The sequence below is a fragment of the Megalobrama amblycephala genome, linkage group LG10 (genome assembly GCF_018812025.1).
Source record: "Megalobrama amblycephala isolate DHTTF-2021 linkage group LG10, ASM1881202v1, whole genome shotgun sequence".
NCBI classification, from domain to species: Eukaryota; Metazoa; Chordata; class Actinopteri; order Cypriniformes; family Xenocyprididae; genus Megalobrama; species Megalobrama amblycephala.
The window spans coordinates 35739548-35759715 of NC_063053.1; the positions used below are offsets into that span (position 1 = coordinate 35739548).

The 20168-nt window shown below is 38.1% G+C and overlaps 2 protein-coding genes across 2 annotated transcripts in view; both read right to left on the reverse strand.

Moving 5' to 3' along the window:
• Positions 1–458: 458 nt before the first annotated feature.
• gfral (GDNF family receptor alpha like) lies at positions 459–15339 on the reverse strand. The gene is given in 11 exon segments (XM_048205910.1): positions 459–970; positions 1954–2038; positions 2131–2325; positions 2426–2673; positions 4695–4740; positions 4743–5021; positions 5125–5166; positions 10292–10444; positions 11768–11905; positions 12746–12932; positions 15254–15339. Coding segments are annotated over 10 exon segments (1299 nt in total). The 5' UTR covers positions 12777–12932; positions 15254–15339; the 3' UTR covers positions 459–888.
• A 2943-nt stretch (positions 15340–18282) lies between these two features.
• Positions 18283–20168, reverse strand: part of hcrtr2 (hypocretin (orexin) receptor 2) — a 49770-nt gene continuing 47884 nt past the window's right edge. The window contains 1 exon segment of the mRNA XM_048205911.1: positions 18283–19392. Coding sequence (XP_048061868.1) covers positions 19223–19392 — 170 coding nt within the window. The 3' untranslated portion in view covers positions 18283–19222.

A 20168-nucleotide genomic window follows, 5' to 3' on the forward strand; every position in this document is an offset into this window, starting at 1 on the left:
TTAAAGCCTCTGTGATAAAAGTTTAACCATGAGGGGTAAGACACAGACTTTGGTGAAACGTCTCATTAATGTCTGTGGTGAAGTTCCTAATGGTGATTTAGTGTGGTCCTGACACTGGGGTTCAGGAAACACATCATTAGACTTAAAAACATCTGGATGGAGGTGTCGAGTGTCGGCAGGAATGGAGACAGGACAGACTGATGTTCCCTGATGAATATCAGATGGGCCGAAGAAGACAAGAACATACATGACCTCTTATCAGAGGCTTTCTTCATGCTGGCTATTCATCTTCCATAACTCAATAAAGTTAAATGAGTGAACTGAGATCAGAGACTCTGAATGTTGCTCATTAACACTTTATTTATAGTTTATGCCCTGAAACAGAACCAGAGTAGCACACTACAAAAAAATAGCTATATTGAACAATATTGTGCAATACTGAACTACACAAAGCCCAACACATTTATTGGTTTATTGGCATGGTTTCTTTTGCAGTGAGGAGAATTGTTTCAGGTATGAAAATTACAATATATTTGCGTGTGTGTGTGTGTGCAATGATCTCTTATATGTCAAATAAATTATATGTCAAGAAAATAATTGTTTTCATGTTTTAACCCCTTTAATGTAATAAAGGTTACGGCTATAATTGCAAATGTTGAAAAAGAAATGTCACCTTTGGGATGCTCTCTCTGGTTAACTCGACCATCAGTCTCCATCACAATCACAGTTCCCAAAAAGGGAATCTTCCACTTTTCACAATCCTATCAATTCCCTGTAGGTAAAATCATGTTCTGCCCCTCTTTTTTCATTACAATTCACAGTGAAATATAAATATATAACTACAATGTGCAAAGTATCAGGAATATAACCAGAATTTTATCAAACTACTCAAATAATAACAGAAGACAACATTAGAGATTTTGACTGATGGGCCTCAAAAGTTGGTTTATCAGCAGCTCGGTGTATTCTCCTTAAACGAAAGGCAAAAACAATCATTAGTAATTGTGGTAACACTTTAGTTTAGGGTCCAATTCTCGCTAACTAGTTGCTTATTAGCATGCATATTACTAGGATATTGGCTGTTTATTAGTACTTATAAAGCACATATTAATGCCTTATTCTGCATGACCTTATTCTATATCCCTTTATCCCAATACCTAAACTTAACAACTACCTAACTAACTATTAATAAGCAGTAATTAGGAGTTTATTGAAGCAAAAGTTGTAGTTAATAGTTTGTTAAAGGATCAGTTCACTTTCAAATGAAAATTACGGCAAGCTTTACTCACCCTCAAGCCATCCTAGGTGTATATGACTTTCTATTAGATTGTTTCTGACGTAGTTTCTGACGTTGACAAACAGAGAAATATTAACAAATATCCCGACACATCCGAGCTTTATAATGGCAGTGATGTGCTACCAAAGAGTATGAGCTGAAGAAAGTGTCTCCATCCACATCCACAACTGACGCAACGCCAGTTCCGTTTTTTCCATAATTTGAATAAGGTGGTCTGGCGGAAGCTACATATTTTACTTCATAACCTGTTAAATATGGATTTTTTTTTTTTTTTTTTTTTTTTCGCTTCAGAAGCCCTTATTAACCCTCCGGAGCTGCTGTTTATGACGGATAGATGTGGATGGAGACACTTCCTTCAGCTCATACTCGTTTGGTAGCACATTACGGCCATTATAAAGCTTGGATGGATATTTATTAATATTTCTTCGATTGTGTTCATCAGAAATTAGAAAGTCATACACACCTAGGATGGCTTGAGGGTGACTAAAGCTTGGGCTAATTTTCATTTGAAAGTGAACTAATCCTTTAAGAGTGAGAATTGGACCTAATCTAAAGTGTGACCGTAATTCTTATATAATTAAGTGAAGATTGGGTAAAGAATTCTTCTCTACATTAGTTGGTGTGCATTATAATGCATTAAACCAATGACAACTTACCTCAGTCTGAGCAAAACAAGGCTGACAATGAACAACACCACCACCATTAATGCAGAGATATAGATCAGTAGGTACAACAGTTGATCTGGTAAACAAAAACAATATGTTTATTTACATCAACAATAATGTAATGTAAAAGGAAAAGTGCACGTTTAAGGCAAACCCCACTCAACTCACCACTCAGCCACTGCTGCTTAACCCTTGATTCATTGGTTTGTTGTTGCCCATTGCTTGAATCATCGGATTGGCCATGTCGGACAGTTTCACCACCTAACCGCTTCAGATCAGCACTTGGTGTATTGGTTGGTTGTCGCCCAATGTTTGATTCATGGAATTCTCCATGTCGGAAATTTCCTTTGGTTCTTGAGAGCTCTATGATTTGAGTGGTCAAATCAGAATACATCAATCACAATGAGACTATGCCAGCAATAGAATACAGTTAAACAAGTCAATGACCTCTGAAAGTACTTACTGAAGAGGGACTTGTCTTGGAAAATCTGTTTCAGCTCATTGCACTTATATTGGTCATGATGATGTAATCCATCACAGGTACAGGGGTGATGAAGTACTGAACCCATAGTTTCCACAAAAGCCACCCTGCATTGGAGGTCTTCCCCAAGAAAGTTGTCAGGGTTTAGAAGATTTAGCCAGTCACTCATCAAATCATATGCAGAGTCCTCTGCCACGTAACATTTGGATAGGTACCTGTTAAATAACTGCCTGTGAATGAAAAAAGAGTTGGTTTTAATCAGCGGCATCAACCATGAGTGTAACTTACCTAAAAGTTCTCCAGTCAACCGGAAACACCATGCTTGTCAACCAGCTTTATCATCTGGCTATACAGCACATCTACACCAACACACTCTTAATCTGTGAGTATTTCACAATTTGGGAAATTTGAGGCAGGTCTGTATGAACTTGTACCATCTCCTTTGTAGGTTTTTGCATGATTTGCTCACCCACCCGTAAGGGTTTTGTTTAGGATTCAACCTTCATGGTCACGTTTTGCCTACATTTTGTATGTTTCAATCCTAGGCCAGAATGTAAATTCATGTTGGTCTTTTCAGCAAGGAAACATGATTTATACTAATATGACATGAATCAATCAAAGATGAATGGAACAGGGCATTTTTGCAACAATTTAAGACATTGCAAGCAGCATGAATCTGGCAATAGAGATAAGTGTCTTTTGATTTCTGCACTCTTTTCATCTCACACTTACTGGCCAGTGGCCACATTGGACTCTACTGTGTGTGGAGAATCATTTTACTTTACAATACTTTTCTGAGTGACTTACTCAATTCAATTTAATCTTTTTCACAATAGATATTGTTCCAATGCAGCAATGAAATCCAAAGCTGATAGTGCTAAAGGAAACTTCCTAAGATGCTTAAGTAGATGAGGAAGAGCAAGAATTCACAGTACTTGTAAAAGAGTGGGCGAAAAGCCCCTGGATGACCTACTACTTGTGTTGAGATTCTGAACTATGCATACGATGGACACTTTACTATCCCATGAGGCCAAGGGAGAGGATTTATGAATGGAGGTGAAGCGATGACCTGGAGGAATATTGGGCAGTTTAACTGCTCAGGACAAACAAGGGACTCATGAAAAACCATCACAAAAAAAAAAAAAAAAAAAAAAAAAAAAACACAGTCGTGGTACATCCAAGTAACCACACACAGTATTAAGAATCAAGGGTTCACAAACTTTTGAACGGGGTTATTTTAATAAATTCAGCTATTGTTTTGTCTTGTGGACTTTATGTAAACATATTTTATGTAAAATATCTTACCCTGGGTACTAAATACAAAAATACAGTTAATACAGTACTGTACTGTAAAACAACAACAAAACAAACAGACATGTATTTTGTATGATCTCTCTTATTTTGTTAAAATAATTCACATTTTCACAGATTCTGCAAGTGCTTCCCATACTTATTCAAGCAACTGTATATATTTTGTAATCCTATATTTGTTATGATTATGAATTGTATATTTTGTTATGTGTTTTGCATATTTGGGTACTCATAAGGGTTCTCTTTTGGCCTCATTCATCAATCATTAAGGACACTTCATCTGGTCTATGATTTGAATTTGTGTTATACACTGTTGTTGATGATTTCCTTCTTGCCTGAACTGGTGCCTTGTTATGGTTTGGAACACTTCATGTTGAATTTCTACTCTACAACTATTGGAATACCGCAAAATACTCACCTCTTATGTGAACTTGGATTGGTGAGAAATTTCTTTCTTTCTTTCTTTCTTTCTTTCTTTCTTTCTTTCTTTCTTTCTTTCTTTCTTTCTTTCTTTCTTTCTTTTTTAGACATTCTACTAACTATAAGTAACTTTGAAACTACATGTCAACTAACTCTCGTAAGAGTATTAGTACACTGTTAGGTTTGGGTTAATGGAATAAGATGACATGTACTTGCAAAGTTACTTATAGTCAGAATGTCTGTCGGGAGCATCAAAATAAAGTGTTAGCAGATATTAAACAGACAGTCTACTAATACTCTAATGGCTGCTAGTTGACATGTAGTTGCAAAGTTACTTATAGTTAGTAGAATGTTTAAAGTGGACTATCGAAATAACCGGGCATCCCAAAATGTGACTTGTCAACTAATAAAAATTAGTTTGGGGAGAAGCGCTATAATTGGTTGATAGAAATGTTGTTTTACTAACATTCCTAGAGTAAATCATGTTGTTAATGCTTTGGCATCAATGTTCAGGGCTAACCTGCACAATGAATCCTCAGAGCAGCTGTCCAGCGCCTCCAGGCAGTCCAGGGTGTCTGCGACTGGTCGCTCACACAGGATCCAGAGTGTAAGGAAGCCTTCATCTCCTGGCATTCGTGGTCTTCTCCGTCACAGTCACAGAACACCAGTCTCTCAGCCACGTTGTGAGGAAGAGCTGAGTAGAACTGCCTCATTGCCTGACTGCACTGGCTGGGGTTGCATTGGTATGCATTGCACTCCTGGACAAATGGCACCATCCGTCTGTTACAAGCTTCTTCCCCAAGACAAGCCACTGTCTCTTCAAGACAGGATTTGCTTGTGTGGTGTACTGTATTGAGGGAATGAAAGTGTCCAATGAGGGGATCACAGCATGCATGCAGTTATCATTTTATAAAAGGCTTTGGTGCTCTATGTACAGACTAAGATCTTACCACTGACTTTCCATTCTGCCTCAAGTTGCTTGTTTTTTTTAGCTGGAAAACATTAAAGGAATAGTTAAAATAGACACAAAAAAAAGAGAATTTTGTCAGCATTTACTCGCTCTCATGCCATCCCAAGCCTGTATGTAAGTCCCTATTCACTGATAATCTTTCCTTTTGCCAAAGCTCAGAATTCTTTTGAATTCAGAATGATCCAGCGACGCATCAACACCAGGTCAATTTTGAGTTCCTTGGAATAGAAACTTGGAATATCCCAGCTAACATTCCCATAGTTTTTTAGGACAAAACATTCTTAAAATAATGTTTCTGGAACAGTGTTATAACATATGATATATGTTCTTATAATTTTAGAGGAAATGTACTTAGAATGATGTTCTTGGAACATCCTTATGATATTATTTGTACTTGATGTATGTTCTCATAATTTTCAGATGAAACATTTTAGAACAATGTTCTAGGAATGTCCTTATGATGTTATTAATATTTGCTGAATGTTCTTGTAATGTTAGCAGAAAACAGTGTAACAATAATGTTCATGGAAAATCCATATGATATTAGTCCTCTTTGATGAATGTTTAGTTCACTAAACACACTTTAGTTTAGGATCCAGTTCTTACTATAACTAGTTGCTTATTAGCATGCATATTACTATGAAATTGGCTCATATTAGCACATATTACTGCCTTATTCTCACTATTACTAGTTGCTTATTAGCTAATATCTAAACTTAAAGGTGCTGTATGCGATTTCTCAAATTCGTTGTTGAACACTGTTGATATTTGAAATCAACCCAAACAAACCCACCCCTCTCTTCATTGCTCCAACTCCAAAACTCACTCTCCAATCCTAACCTCCCAATCGCTGCTGACATGCGAGGCGAACGCACTACCAATGATGCTAAACACAAACGCTTAACAGCAGAACTCTCACTATCTGGCCGCTGTTACAGATGCAATGCTAGTGGATGTCAGTTTATCACAGCTGACGCACAACAAAATGCTTCACGAAAAATAAAGCGCAGATGATGAACGAACGACGAGGAAGCACAAAAAATGAATGTACAGTACACAAGAGTAAATACAAACAAGAGTTTGTTGTTAGTCGCAAACAGCACAGCAGCTCCAGACAATCAAACCCAGTGTTACTTACTTGAGTAGCGGGATCAAAGCAGCCTCCACGTCTGTTTTCAGTCCTTCCCTCTTAGCTCTCTCCAGCGCTGGAAAGCTTTTCTAATATAAACGCGAGTCCTAAAGCGCTTGCCCAGTCATAAACCTTCATTCCAGTGATATTCTTTTGAGCTCTTTTGTATTGTGTTCCATCTCTCGTTCAGTTTTTTTTTTTCTTATTTTCAAATCTCCCTCTTGCTCGTTCTCTCTCCTCGACCGTCATACGCCCCCTAATGCTGATTGGTTACACGTTTGTTGTTGTTATCGGCCCAACTAACTTCTAAACAGTGTAGGCCCTATTTGAAATAATACTGAGTTCACCTGAAATTAACAACTACCTTACTAACTATTAATAAGCAAAAGTTGTAATTAATGGTTAGATAAAACTGAGAATTTGACCCTAAATTAAAGTGTGACCTGATGTTATAGAAAATGAATAGAAATAGAATAGAAAATGTTCTTAAAACCAAATGTTTGGAATATTATGTATAACGGTTTAACTAAATCTGAGGAGAAAACTTTTATTCTCAGAAGGTCATTTAATCATTAGATTAATCAGCTTAAGCCGCGCACACACTTAACGATTGTAAGGCCAATTATGAATGTAAATTGATACTTATGACTGATCGCGCTCAAACGTGTCCAGTCAGAGCCAGTTGCGTTCAGTCTGCGATTACAGTCGGTGTTCAAATTCCATGTGTGAGTATATAAATCGGCTCCAGTCGAAGGAAACAATCGGTATGTGTGTTTAGTTCAGTCTTAGAATGTTTCAGCAGATCGTTAGGTGTGTCCCCGGCTTAACAGGGAACATTCTCGGAATGTTTTCAAAATGATAGAATGGAATGTTCTTCTAACGTTCTCGTAACCAAGAAGAAATATTCTTAATTGATGGGACCCATTGACCTCAATAGTTTTTTATTATTATTTTTTTTTTTTTTCATACTATGGAAGTCATTGGGGCCTGTTTGGTTACAACATTCTTCAAAATATCTTGTTTTGTGTTCAGCTGAAGAAAGAAATTCATACAGGTCTGGAACAACTTGAGGGTGAGTAACTGATGACAGAATTTTCATTTTTGGGGAAAACATCCCTTTAACACATTAAAAAAAAAACTGGACATTTTGAATATTTAAAAACATTTGAACAGAAATAACTTTTTGAAAACTTAATGGGAATGTTCTTATAAGTTTTTTTTTTTTTGTTATCTGGAATAGTGCACAAGTCATAGTGACTACTTTTATGACACTTTCATGATTCCTTCTTTTTTTTTTTTTTTTTTTTTTTTAATTTATTTTGTGTCCTTTTGGGGGCTTGACAGCCATAGTCACTCTAATTTGTATGGAGAAGAGCTGAAAGCAGATTCTTCAAAATCCCTTAAAGGTCAAGTGGATTTTCAACGGGGTTTATAAAATGTTGCATAGAAATTGTCCTACATTTGATCTTACATTAATTTCTCAAACATGCGTATGTGTGATTCACAGAATGAACAAACAGTCCTACCCAAAACTCCTGGTATGCTGTCAATTACCACAGACAACAACTCAACCCTCAATTAGTAAAAACAAGCAAAAATCATGTTTACAGTAATGCACTTACAATGGATGCACATGCATAACTGCTCAAAGTGGACAATAAGATATTAAGGTGTTTTTTTTTTATTTTCTGCAAAGCTGCTGTTACATGTCCACTGTTGTTTTCCTTAGTTTGACCTAGTTTTCCCCATTCTGTTTAATTAGTCATTTCATTCACCTGTGCCCCGTTAATTACCTTGTTAAGTTCCCTTTGTTTGTCACGTGTATATATACCTTGTGTTCTCCTTCATTCCTTCTCCGTTCTCGTTTATGTGTTGATGTTTGATGTGTATATTGAGTTCCTGTCTGTTCCTTTGATCAAATTCTACTCCACGTATTCTCCTTCGTCCTTGTGCCTTCATATACACACGTACACGTAACAGTAGAACGGACCAAAACAGGTTTTGCGGTGTTGTTTTTTTCCCCTCCTCCGTCACTATGGACCCTGCAGTAGCCCTTCTATGCCTGGAGCAGAGGGACTGTTCCCTGGAATTACACACCAGGGATTTTTTGGAGTTGGCGTGCCTTACACACTTTCCCGACTGCTCGCTCTACTTGTTTTACTTCTCCAGCCTAAGCGAGTGGTCCCGGCCACACCTCCCAGGGAGCGGTCCTCAGAAGGATTTTGCCGCATTCATGGAGTGGGTGCTGGTGGTTAACAACTCACCTTTCACCGTCAGCCCCGCGGAGGATGACTTCGCCACCAGCCCCAGTCTTCTGCCAGAGGCCAGTCAGCCACCACCAATGAACGTCGCAACGGAGATGCTTCACGTGCCCACCGCAGACCGAGGAGGCCAGCCTGCTGCGATGGATGAGCCAGACCGAGGACAAGGTCAGAGGGTACCATTGCCCCCGGAGCCCGCCTCACAGCAAGGTTCTGACCAGGTGTGCGAGCCGGTAACATTGTGCGACGCTTAGGGAGTGCTTGTGGAGCTCGAGGGCTGGGAGGAAAGCTCCGCCCACAACACCACCGCTGTAGTTGAGATGACCCCTGGCAAATATTCTGAGGAACTGAAAGATATTTTTGAGGCTGACTTAATTGACTTTTTTGGAGAGGTGATTTCCCATTCCCTTGATTCTAAGGTGTTCCCTGAGTCTCCTGAGGGCTATTTTTCTCCAGTTTCTCCTGACTCTCCAGCATTCTCTGTATCTCCTACGTCTCCTGAATTCCCTGTATGCCCACCCAGCCTCCCTCTCTCGCCTCCTCTTTCACCCATTTCTTCAGCCAGTTCCTCAGCCCCACCATCGCTACTGACCTTCAGCCGCTCTACATCTTACAACATGCCAGGTAGAGATGTCTAGCGTCTTCAGGCCACCAGCTCCATCTCACTCAGAGGATCCCCTGTCTCCACTTCCAGCCTCTGTGCCCCCTGCTCCACCACGGCCCGTCAACGCTTTGGTTCCACCCTGGCTCCTCCCTCCCTCGGTTCCACCGGACACCATCAGCCATACGGCTTTTCCGGGCTCCCTCATCTCTCCGGCTCCGCCTTGGTCAGTCGTTGACCAAGGCTCCGTCTGGCTCCGCCTTCCCTCCAGCTCCACCTCCAGCCTCTGTCCTCTGGATGTCCGCCTCATCCTCTGACAGTCGTCACCATGGCTCCTCCTTGGTCTCCAGGACCATCGGCTGCGCATGGGCTCCTCGGCTCTTCAGTTCCATCTGGGTCTCCATCTCCAGCTGCATCTCCGTTGGTCGTCCCCAGGGTGTCGTCTGCCACCAAGTTGACTCCACCATGGCTCCTCCCACCTGCGACTCCACCCTGGGGCCTCATCCTGGCTGGCTTCTGGGGTAACATCTGGCTCCTCCTGCTCCTGGCTTTCCCTTGGCTCCTCCCACCCTCCACTCCCCCATGGACTAATTCTTTGGACTTTATTTTGTTTTGTCGCCCCCTTCTCCTCACCCTCCTCCAGAACCCACCCTCCCCAGTTGGACGATCTGTTACATGTCCACTGTTTTCCTTAGTTTGACCTAGTTTACCACATTCTGTTTAACTAGTCATTTCATTCACCTGTGCCTTGTTAAGTTCCCTTTGTTTGTCACGTGTCTGTATATACCTTGTGTTCTCTTTCATTCCTTGTCTGTTCTCGTTTATGCGTTGATGTTTGTGTATATTGAGTTCCTGTCTGTTCCTTTGATTAAATTCTACTCCACGTATTCTCCTTCGTCCTTGTGCCTTCATATACACATGTACACATAACAGCTGCTTTGAAACAATGTAAAAGTCACTACATAAAACTGACTTGGCATTGCATGTTAAATATACATTGTTTTAGACAAGTGCATTACTGTACATGACAATTTTAATTGTTTTTACTGAGGGAATTGAGTGAAAATTGTTGGCTGTGGTAATCAACAGCATGCCACAGATGTTTCATGTTTTCATTATTTATATTGCAATATTTAAAGTATGTGTTACGGTATACCCAAGCGACGCTGGCACTGAGAGAACAGCTGTTGTAGATTGCCGCATGGATCCGGCTCAGAACACACACACTTTCCCAACGCAGGTGAGCGGCTTAGCATCATCTGAAGTGTGGCATTACAGACCTTTGCGTCAGTCGGGTGGCAGCTTCCATCTTTCCACAGAGAAGAAATGAGACAAAGGAGAGCAAAGCAGCCTTTACTAGAAGAACTTTCAACATGACAGCTTTGACATGAGCGAACTCTTAACGGGTGAACTCCATTCATCTGCATCATTCAATGCGTTCATGAATTTTTAATAGCTATTGTATTTGCTGAAATATTGATTGTTTATAAAGTCTATGATTTCTAAAGTGGTCAATGGTTTTTCGAAACTATTATTATGGTCAAATGTATCAACATGACAGTCAATATCATATGTGAATATGGACTGATGATCTCATATATTGTTATCCCCTTTGCTTCCCTGAGGCCACACACTCAAGCACAGTCAACAAACAACTTCAGCGTCCCCTCAAGCTAGCGCTCTTTTCTTCCCTCGCTGCACATACGGCCACAGTTTGAGTCATGCGGTTTGCTCAAGGCTATTGCGCTTTAATCCAGTTTCTGCCATCGCAGTGATGGGATGTTTCACAAGACAGAGGAGACAGGGTTTGACATTAACAAAGGTTAATAAATGGTGTAAAAACATTTCTCATAGTTAGTTCATGACATGTTAACAAATGCATTAACTAATGTTAATAAATAGGACCTTATCATAAAGTCTTATTAATTTCTCTTTTTGAATATCTCAGAATAACCAAACTCAGTTGAAATGACAACATAATAGATTTATAGTGGTTAATAATCCTGTATAGCATGTACAGTATGTCTGTGTGTCAGTGTAATTTTAGTATCATTGAGATACTATTATAGGTTTTATAAATGTTTGTTTTCCGTTTTAATTTTAGTTTGTGTTTTTATAATTTTTAGGAGTTTTTTAAAATATGTCTATGTATTTTTTATTGATTTTTATTTCAGTTTTTAGTCTTTAAGTACATCCAGTTAAACTATATTAAAATGAGAAAATGTTGCTTTGGCAAGTAGTTGAACTAATAAAAAATTGTGTGAACAAAAAAAGTGTTTAATATTTTATTTTCATTTTTTTAACATTTATTTTATTTCAAGAATGGTTTTACTTTTAATTTTAGTTGCGTATGCAGAAGTGATGTTCAAATGTGCTATATATAATTGAATTATTCTTATACTCTACCAGTGAGCCAGCCTCCCCCACTCACCTCAAAAGCTTTAATTTTTAATGCCTTGACAAAATCAACGAGCATGAATCAAGAGAGCAAACATTCAGGTTTTGTCGGTTTTTGTGACAGCACCCAGTTATTAACCCCATGCCACCAGCCAACCCCGCTCCTGTCACATTAAACAAAGTCATTGGTTGCATTATGGATGACATTCTGTTTGCTTTAATAAGAATCCTGTACCTTTATAATTACAGATATCTCTGAGGACAGCCTGTTCACTTCTGCAGATGCGTGGAGAAACACAAGCATCCATGTGTGAAGTGCAGTCTGGAGTTCTTGATGTGTCAATGCAAACTAGCTGGTACAGCAGATGAGACGCTGGAACAGAAAATAACTTTCATAACTGGCTCTTTCTTAATGCAATGAGAAATGACAATCTACCTGTTCTACATGGAGGCACCAAAACTCTTGTAAAAATGCTTCCTTGAAAATATTTGTTCTATTGTAAGGTATACAAACTGAGTGAAAATGTGACATGATTTTGCAGTATTTGATGCATCCCATTTGCTTAAATGACAGCAATACAAAACCTCATGATCCTTATCATCCATTACAATTTAAAAATGTTCTTTATCTTTGGTGCACTGAAAAAAACAAAATGGTACAGGACTTGGGAAACAATTTTCACTTCAAAACTTGCTTGTAAATTTCATACATAATTACAAACAAACCACAAGTAACACACTGAATTAAACATGAAATTTTGAAGTAGAAAGACTGAAATAGTATTTTCATGTAAAAATGTACTCCAATAAAGAGCTATCCTCACTTACATAAATGAACTATAGTGTCCTGCACCCACTAGTAAAAATATATCAAAAATATCAAAAATGTCTGAACAATTTTTGGTTTGATATTTGTATATATTTTTTAGAATGTAGAAGAAAGGGAATCTGACTTTTTTTTAGGTGTCACAATTTTTCATCATATCCTCAACTTTCTTTTTAAAAATAAATTGTAATGCACTTACACCTCATGCGAGAACAGATTTTAGCCCCTGTTTCACTCCAAGTGCAAGATAAAGAAACACTTGGCAAATGTTCAGGCACAAGCACATGAGAAATCAATTTCAATAACTCCATCAGAAGAACTTACAAGATCAATGAAGCCCTGAACTGTCAAAAGCTTACTAATCCTTAAAATAGATCCTCTACTCACCAATGAGGAAAGCAGCTTTCATGGCCTTCATGTGTATGATGGTGTTGGAGTATCAGTGTTAAGCACCTGCGCGAGTGAACAGCTCCGCTTCAGCGCGCTCTATTCACCCCGGCATGACGTCATGGTGATAATGAATAATCCCTCAGGTGCGACGCTCTGTGTTGAATGTCACTCACCTGCACTGCCGCTGTAATGAGGTAATGAGGGTCGGTTCTTCAGTCAGTGGCTCATATTAAAGACATATTGAATTGTTAGGGTTATATATATCTAAAACTAAACAAACACCACTAATCTTAGTTTCAGCATCAGTCAAGCCCAAAAGGTCAAAAGTCCTGAATTTTTGCTGTTGTAGTGTTGGGCAATAGTGTAAATAGTAAAGCTGTTACCCAGGAGCGCTTAAGCAGCAGGGTAATGTTGAAACTTGCAACAGAGTTCACTGTTCAGCTTTTTCTGCCAGCGGTTTAGAATCAGAATTAAGCCAACTACTTTATCTTGCTGCTTTCTGTAAGGGTACGTTTACACGACAACAATGTACTAAAAACTGAAAGTTTTTCCTTTGTTTTACACATACAGATGAGAACATTGTCAAAATGATCCCAGTTCACACAGATCTGCAAAAAAACAAAACAAAAAAAACTATTCTGCTGCCAGGCCAGTAGTTGGCGATGTCACTTTGTAAAGAAATGCTACGAACCTATAAACTGAACACGTAATATGCATGCACATGACGTCACCTTTTTCACAAATTCACATTTTTCTGGTTTACACAAAAACAATAATTATATTGTTTTCAAAAACTTGCACTTTGAAACCCATTTTAAAAAGACTGCATTTTCAGGCCTCCGAAATGTCGTTGTAGTGTAAATAAAGGGCCAAAATGCATAAAAAGTTTTCAATTTTTTAGTAAACTGTGTCATGTAAACTGACCCTAAAGCTTCTTTCTACTGGCTACTTTCACTACATTTATATGTATTGATTTAGCATACACTTAAATCCAAAATGACTTAAAAACAAGAAAAATCATGAGCTATTCTGTACCCATTTTATTTGTATAAATGCCATTGGTTCTCTGTTTGATTTTAGGCAGTTATTAGAAAGTTAAAAATGAGTGCTACTGACAAAAATATAGTAAAAAAGCAAAAAAGCAAAAAATACTCTTTTGTCTGAGGAACAGACATTTGTTTTAAAGTGCTTCTATTATGGATTCTTGAAAATGACCTTTCATGTAGTGTGTAACACAGCTCTAAGTGAATGAAATCATCCTGCAAAGTTTTAAATCTGAAAGTGCACCGTATATAAAGTTATTGTCTCTCAAAAGTAAGAGTCGACTCTGAGTCAATTAAACAAGTCATTTGTAAAACGAATCCAAAGCCGTTTCGTTGTGACGTCACAGTGAAACATTAGCATATTGCCCGCCCACTTATTGCGCATGCAGACGCCAGGGAAAATTCATTATTTCAGCAATACAGCAGTTCAATCTTCTGTTGTGTTCCCGTCATTTTACTGACGACTGCTACTCAAACCTCAGTGAGTTTAACGCAGGATTCACAAAACGCTTGGTCTTAAAATATGGATCAATGCCCAGTTCATTTGGACCAGCTTGCTCCTCTGAATCTCAAACTGTAAGAATGATTAATAATTGAAGTTCCTAAACGTAATTTAGGGAGGAGCGAGCCCATCTAATCTTCCAATCAACAGCCAGAGTATATAAGCAGCTGCTTACCTCTCTTCAGTCTCAGCTGTTTCAGCATCCCTCCACCTCCCCAAACTCCACCTTCATCTCAGGTACCTTGCCCTATGTAATCATATCCTATATTTATTCACTGGGGGGGTGTAGCAGAGCTCGAGTTGAAGCTGCTTCATCGAGCCCCTCCTCAGTGGACAGCAAGCCAAATTAGCTATCCTAATACCCTAAAGATTATATGGGCAAACAAACTCGTTAACTGGTGTTTATATTTTCTAGTGATTGTTCAAAATTCAGTTTTGTATGTCTCCTGCTAACCGGCTAACTCACGTTTCTGTAGTTCTGATATTCAGTTGTGGGTCCAATATCGTCTAAAAATGTGTCGATTAACGCAGCTTGTCTGTCTTATTACTTGGAGTAATGATCGAGGATTGTTTACAAAGTGTAATGCATTATCAGCTATTCACATTTGTGCTCGGCTAACGTGTGAGTTTACAACATAGCTGTAGGCTCGATTGGCTTACATTACATAACTGCGTTTTTATTATTACAGTAGAGTGGAGCTCTATCTGTGTTGTAATAGGATGTTAGGATGCTAGTCCGCACTAACTAGTTGAAGTATTCTCTCTGTAAACAGTAAACACTCATTGTAATGCCAAACAATGATATAACGTTAGCCATTTTTTACTAATAGTTATGATGAAAAAGTCTGTACACATCTGGCCTAAATGTTTATCGTATGTTAGAGGTTTTCAGCTTCGCTTGGCATTCTGATACAGTTTCCTTATAAAGTATATCACATCTTATAAATAACACAAACTTACCATAGAAAAATATCCTACTCCAGTCGTGATTGTGAATCAGTTTCTGGTTGATTGAATACTTCAGACGTTTCATCGTCAGACTCGGGCTTGAATTGATACGGCAATGCTATCTTAAATAACACAAACTAAAATCACAAAAAAATCTAAGAGTATGGTATGTTAACTTTTCTTTTTATATATATATATATTATATATATATATATATATATATATATATATATATATATATATATATATATGTTTATTCTGATGTTATTTGCAAGCTATAAAGTTATGTTTTAATTAATATGTTTCAGTAAAAATATCTGAGTGGTCATTTTCTCCCCTTTTCCTCTCGCAAGTCGTGAGTCCTAAGAGTAGGCTAGCCTTAAATTGGTCAGTATACTTTAAAACACATGTAGTCGCCTTACTTGTTTTAAAAAATAATGTTATTTGCATACGTTTTAGTTAATAAATAAGTGTAAGAACACCGGAGCGGGTGCTCATTTCCCCTAAGCCGCACTAACTAGCACTTTCCTCCCGCAGCGGCTCTGGCAGACCGGCTGGACCATCGTGAGACAGGCGGAAAGACTCGTTGTGAACGCGAAAGCCTAACGAAAACATGAAAAACTACGTGAAATTGGTAGGTCAACTTTAAAACACATGTAATCGCCTTTTTTTTTTTTTTTTTTGTACCACTGTTATTTTCAAAGTATACGCTTGAGTTAGCCTAATAAATGTCTGTAAGAACATCAGAACATGCTCATTTCCCATTTAAGCAATGCTAACTAGCATAATTAGCATTAATTTTGAAAAAAGTTCCACAAAACTTCCACAAGAAAACCTTGAAAAGACCAACTCAAACCATCAAATATTTCCATGCTAGTTAGTGCTGGTTGCTGGCAAATCATGCACAATTACTGGTGTTGCTAGTGTTTATTTCTTTATTTTTGGATTGCACCCACATAGACAAAAGTACATTTTTCTGTGACCGTTTAAAAGTCGGCATGTGTGAGATCATTCACATATATGCTAAAAAAAAAGATAATGATGAATGGCTTTGTGTATCTTTTAAGTAAAACTGGAATCCATCTCTACAAACATAATTTCAAACACATTAACACACTCAATATATTTACTTAAATTACTTATAACAAATGGTGCATATGTAGCAGCAGGTACACACTTTTAATAAATAACACAAGATCTCAAAGCAAGCACCTGAGAGATAGCAACATCATAAGTAGTTCTCTGCCATGCTGTTCACCTGTTCGTGCTCCTGGCGTCTATCACACTTGAACAAAGATGCGTTATTGTGCCATTGTTCTCCTTTATTACTCTGCAATCATCACACTAATAATAGTCAAATAAGCAGTCAGCGCTCCAGGCTTCCTGACCCAACAAGCAAACACTCAGAGCAAATAATTACTGCTGGATTGTGCAAAACGTCAAAACAACCCCATTAGAAATAAATGTTCTAAAACAACACACAACAGAGATGCCTATGTTTGGAAATAAAACAGACTTATCTGTAAACACTTAACTTGTGAAATTCACACTAAAGTAAACTTTTTTTTTTTTTTTTTTTTTTTTTTGAGTACCCGACTGGGTAAACATTAACACTTTACAATAAGGTCTCATTAGTTAATGCATTAGCTAAAATTAACTATCAATTAGCTATATATATATATATATATATATATATATATATATATATATATATATATATATATATATATATAGATAGATTTTTCCCACCTCCTTCTAGGAAATAATGTCTGGAACGCCACTCAAAGTCGAACATTCGGAGTGCGTACATCGATCAACCCTGACCTTAGCGAGACGCATCATTTGACGTCACTACCAAGATGTCGGCAAGTCCGCTTCCAATGAGCATAAACGTAAAAACAAACTTTAACATTAGACATTAAGTTTATGTAATGATACGTTTTTGCTTTTCATATGCTATTTTTATTCTGTTTTTGCCATAATTGCCTCAAAAACACAATATGCTCTCATTGTGTTATGGCGACATCATGTGGTCAACATGTGAACGTGACGTGATGACTGTAACTCACTGAGGTCTGAAGTGGGACATTTAATTTGAGGATATTCCCACGTCCAAGTTACCTCGTCTGGAACGCAGCATTATTATAATATTATAAAATGGCACCGCCATTTTGTTTTCGCAAGCGACGATGACAATACCAGATCTAACCAGTTCTAAGCCGAGTACAGAACACCATTTAGAGTCCCAGCCTCAGAGGAGACAAGAGAGCAGTGGATTTATTTTATTTTTAGTGGAAATTCCCCAGAAACAGTAAGCAAAAAACCTGCATGTGTGCGCTAATCACTTCAAGCCGGAGTGCTTTCTCAACCTTGGACAGTAGTACAAAGCAGGATTTGCTTCAAAAATGTTCCTGAACGAGGGAGCGATACCAACTGACTGAGGCAAAGCTGCAGACGAAGAAAATACAAGTATTCTTCGGTTCAAGCAGCTCCACTTTCCATGTGCTTTACCTTAGGCTCCATGCTCTCTATTACTTTATGCTAGCACAGAAGTTGTGTTTAACAGAAATGTCATTTTACACCGGACTGCTTCACAAACGAGGGTCAATTCAACGCTGGATTTGCACAAAAGATGAACATGACGGCACATGCTAGTGGATGAGTTGAATCAACTCCACAGCAACTACATAAATTTATCCACTAACCATTCAGAAACGTCCAGTTTCATTCTAAAAGTTGTAACTTCTTCCTGAGTCTCTCCATCAGTGTCGACTCCGGTTTGAACAATGTAAGGCTGAACACCGTTACTGACAATCCTCATTTTGGCTGCGTGAGATTCTCCAGCTTTGTTGTTGTTGAGCTGTTAAAGCTCCGCCCTCTTCTGGAAGGGGGGCGGGAGCAGCAGCTCATTTGCATTTAAAGGGACACACACAAAAACGGCGTGTTTTTGCTCACACCCAAATAGAGGGCAAATTTGACAAGCTATAATAAATGATCTGTGGGGGATTTTGAGCTGAATCTTCACAGACACATTCTGGACACACCAGAGACTGATATTACATCATGCTATAGATGTACTGTTCATTGTTAGTTCATGTTAACCAATATAGTTAACTAATGTTAACAAATGAAACCTTATTGTAAAGTGTTACCAAGCAAGCTTTTCCTGAAAAGATGACAAAACGGTATTCTTAGAGAAACAATACAAAATGTCAAATTGTACATTGTTTAAACATGAAACAATAAATAAATAAATAAATATACAATATCAATTTTGTTCAAAAGTACTTGAAGCAGTTTATGCATGCAAAGATAATGTTTGTTTTCAAACAGGCTACCTGAACGCATCTCAAACAAATAGCACCATCCAAAATTCACATGACTGTCAGCTGGTTAGATGCTCAAACAAACAGAGCAATGTTTCTGGGAAGCTAGAGTGTTTTCAGAGAATGTAACCCACAAATTGCTTGCTTACCATTGTCTCTACATAAGATTGGAAAAATATTTTAACACTGAAAAAAATGACACATATCACCTTTAAAAAACAAACAAACAAACAAACAAAAAAAACCTTCCCTTCTATCATCATTTCCTTTCAATCTTGAGTTGAATGCAGTCTCACAGTAGCATTGTGTTTCAAAGACATGACATTATTTTCATGCACATCATCTCCGGGGATTATGGGGTACATCACCTGTTGCTGCGTACCCAGCCGAGCTGTGAAATAGCAGAGAAATAACCTCTTGCCTTGCAGGGTAAAAATTTCAATTCCACTGAAGGTTCATGTGCTCTTACACTAGACACAATGTCATTTTCAAGAAGTGTGGGTAATTCACTGTGGCTAATAGATCCATTCAATCCTTCCATCTATAAGTCTGGCAGGTCGATACATACGGCACGTCTGTGTTCTTCTAGTCAGCGTTCATGACTGGTGAAGTGGCACGCGTAGGATTTACCCAGCAAACCCTTCCCACAACGGAGCTACACAGCCTGGTCAGATATCCTGGAGATGTTGTCAAAATTGGTTACTTGGGTAGACAGGGATTTGCGGCTATCTGTGCTGGTTCTCGCTCTGACTCTCTCCTTGTGTATGTCATCTCCACCGGAGCAATGACAGATGAAAGCTGCTTTGAACTCCTCTCGAAATTTACCTGCGAGGATAAATTCAAATATGGTTCAATTTATTAACATAGTTCCCTTTTGTTACAGTCTATGCCTTGAACTAACAAGTTCACTGTAGTTCACTTAACAGCCACCGGTGTTGCTAATAACAAGGGATTCCTGAATTCTACATATAGCCCCTTAGTTCATCCAAAAATGAAAATTATTCCATGATTTACTCACCCTCAAGCCATCCTAGGTGACTACGACTTCTTTTAGATGAACACAATCGGAGATATATTTAAAAATATCCTTATATCCTCCAAGGTTTATAATGGTTGTGAATGAAGTTGAGTTGAATTTTGAAGATGAAAAAAAATGCATCCATCCATAAAAATAAAAAAAATGAATCCATACGACTCCAGGGGGTTAATAAAGGCCTTCTGAAGTGAATCGATGCGTTTGTGTAAGACAGATGTCCTTATTTAAAACTTTATAAAGTAAAATAACAAGCCTCTTGGCACAACATCCATATGCATTCAACGTACGACGCCCCTGAAGTCGTATGGATTCATTTTTTTTTTTTTTATTTTTTATGTATGGATGCATTTTTTTGTCTTCAAAATTTGGGCAGCCATTCACAACCATTATAAACCTTGGAGGACTAAGGATGTTTTTAAATGTATCTCCAGTTGTGTTAGTCTGAAAGAAGATAGTCATATACACCTGGCTTGAGGCTGAGTAAATCATGGGGTAATTTTAATTTTTTAGTGAAACTAACCCTTTAACAAAGATTGATAAATACTATTAACAAATGTATTGCTCA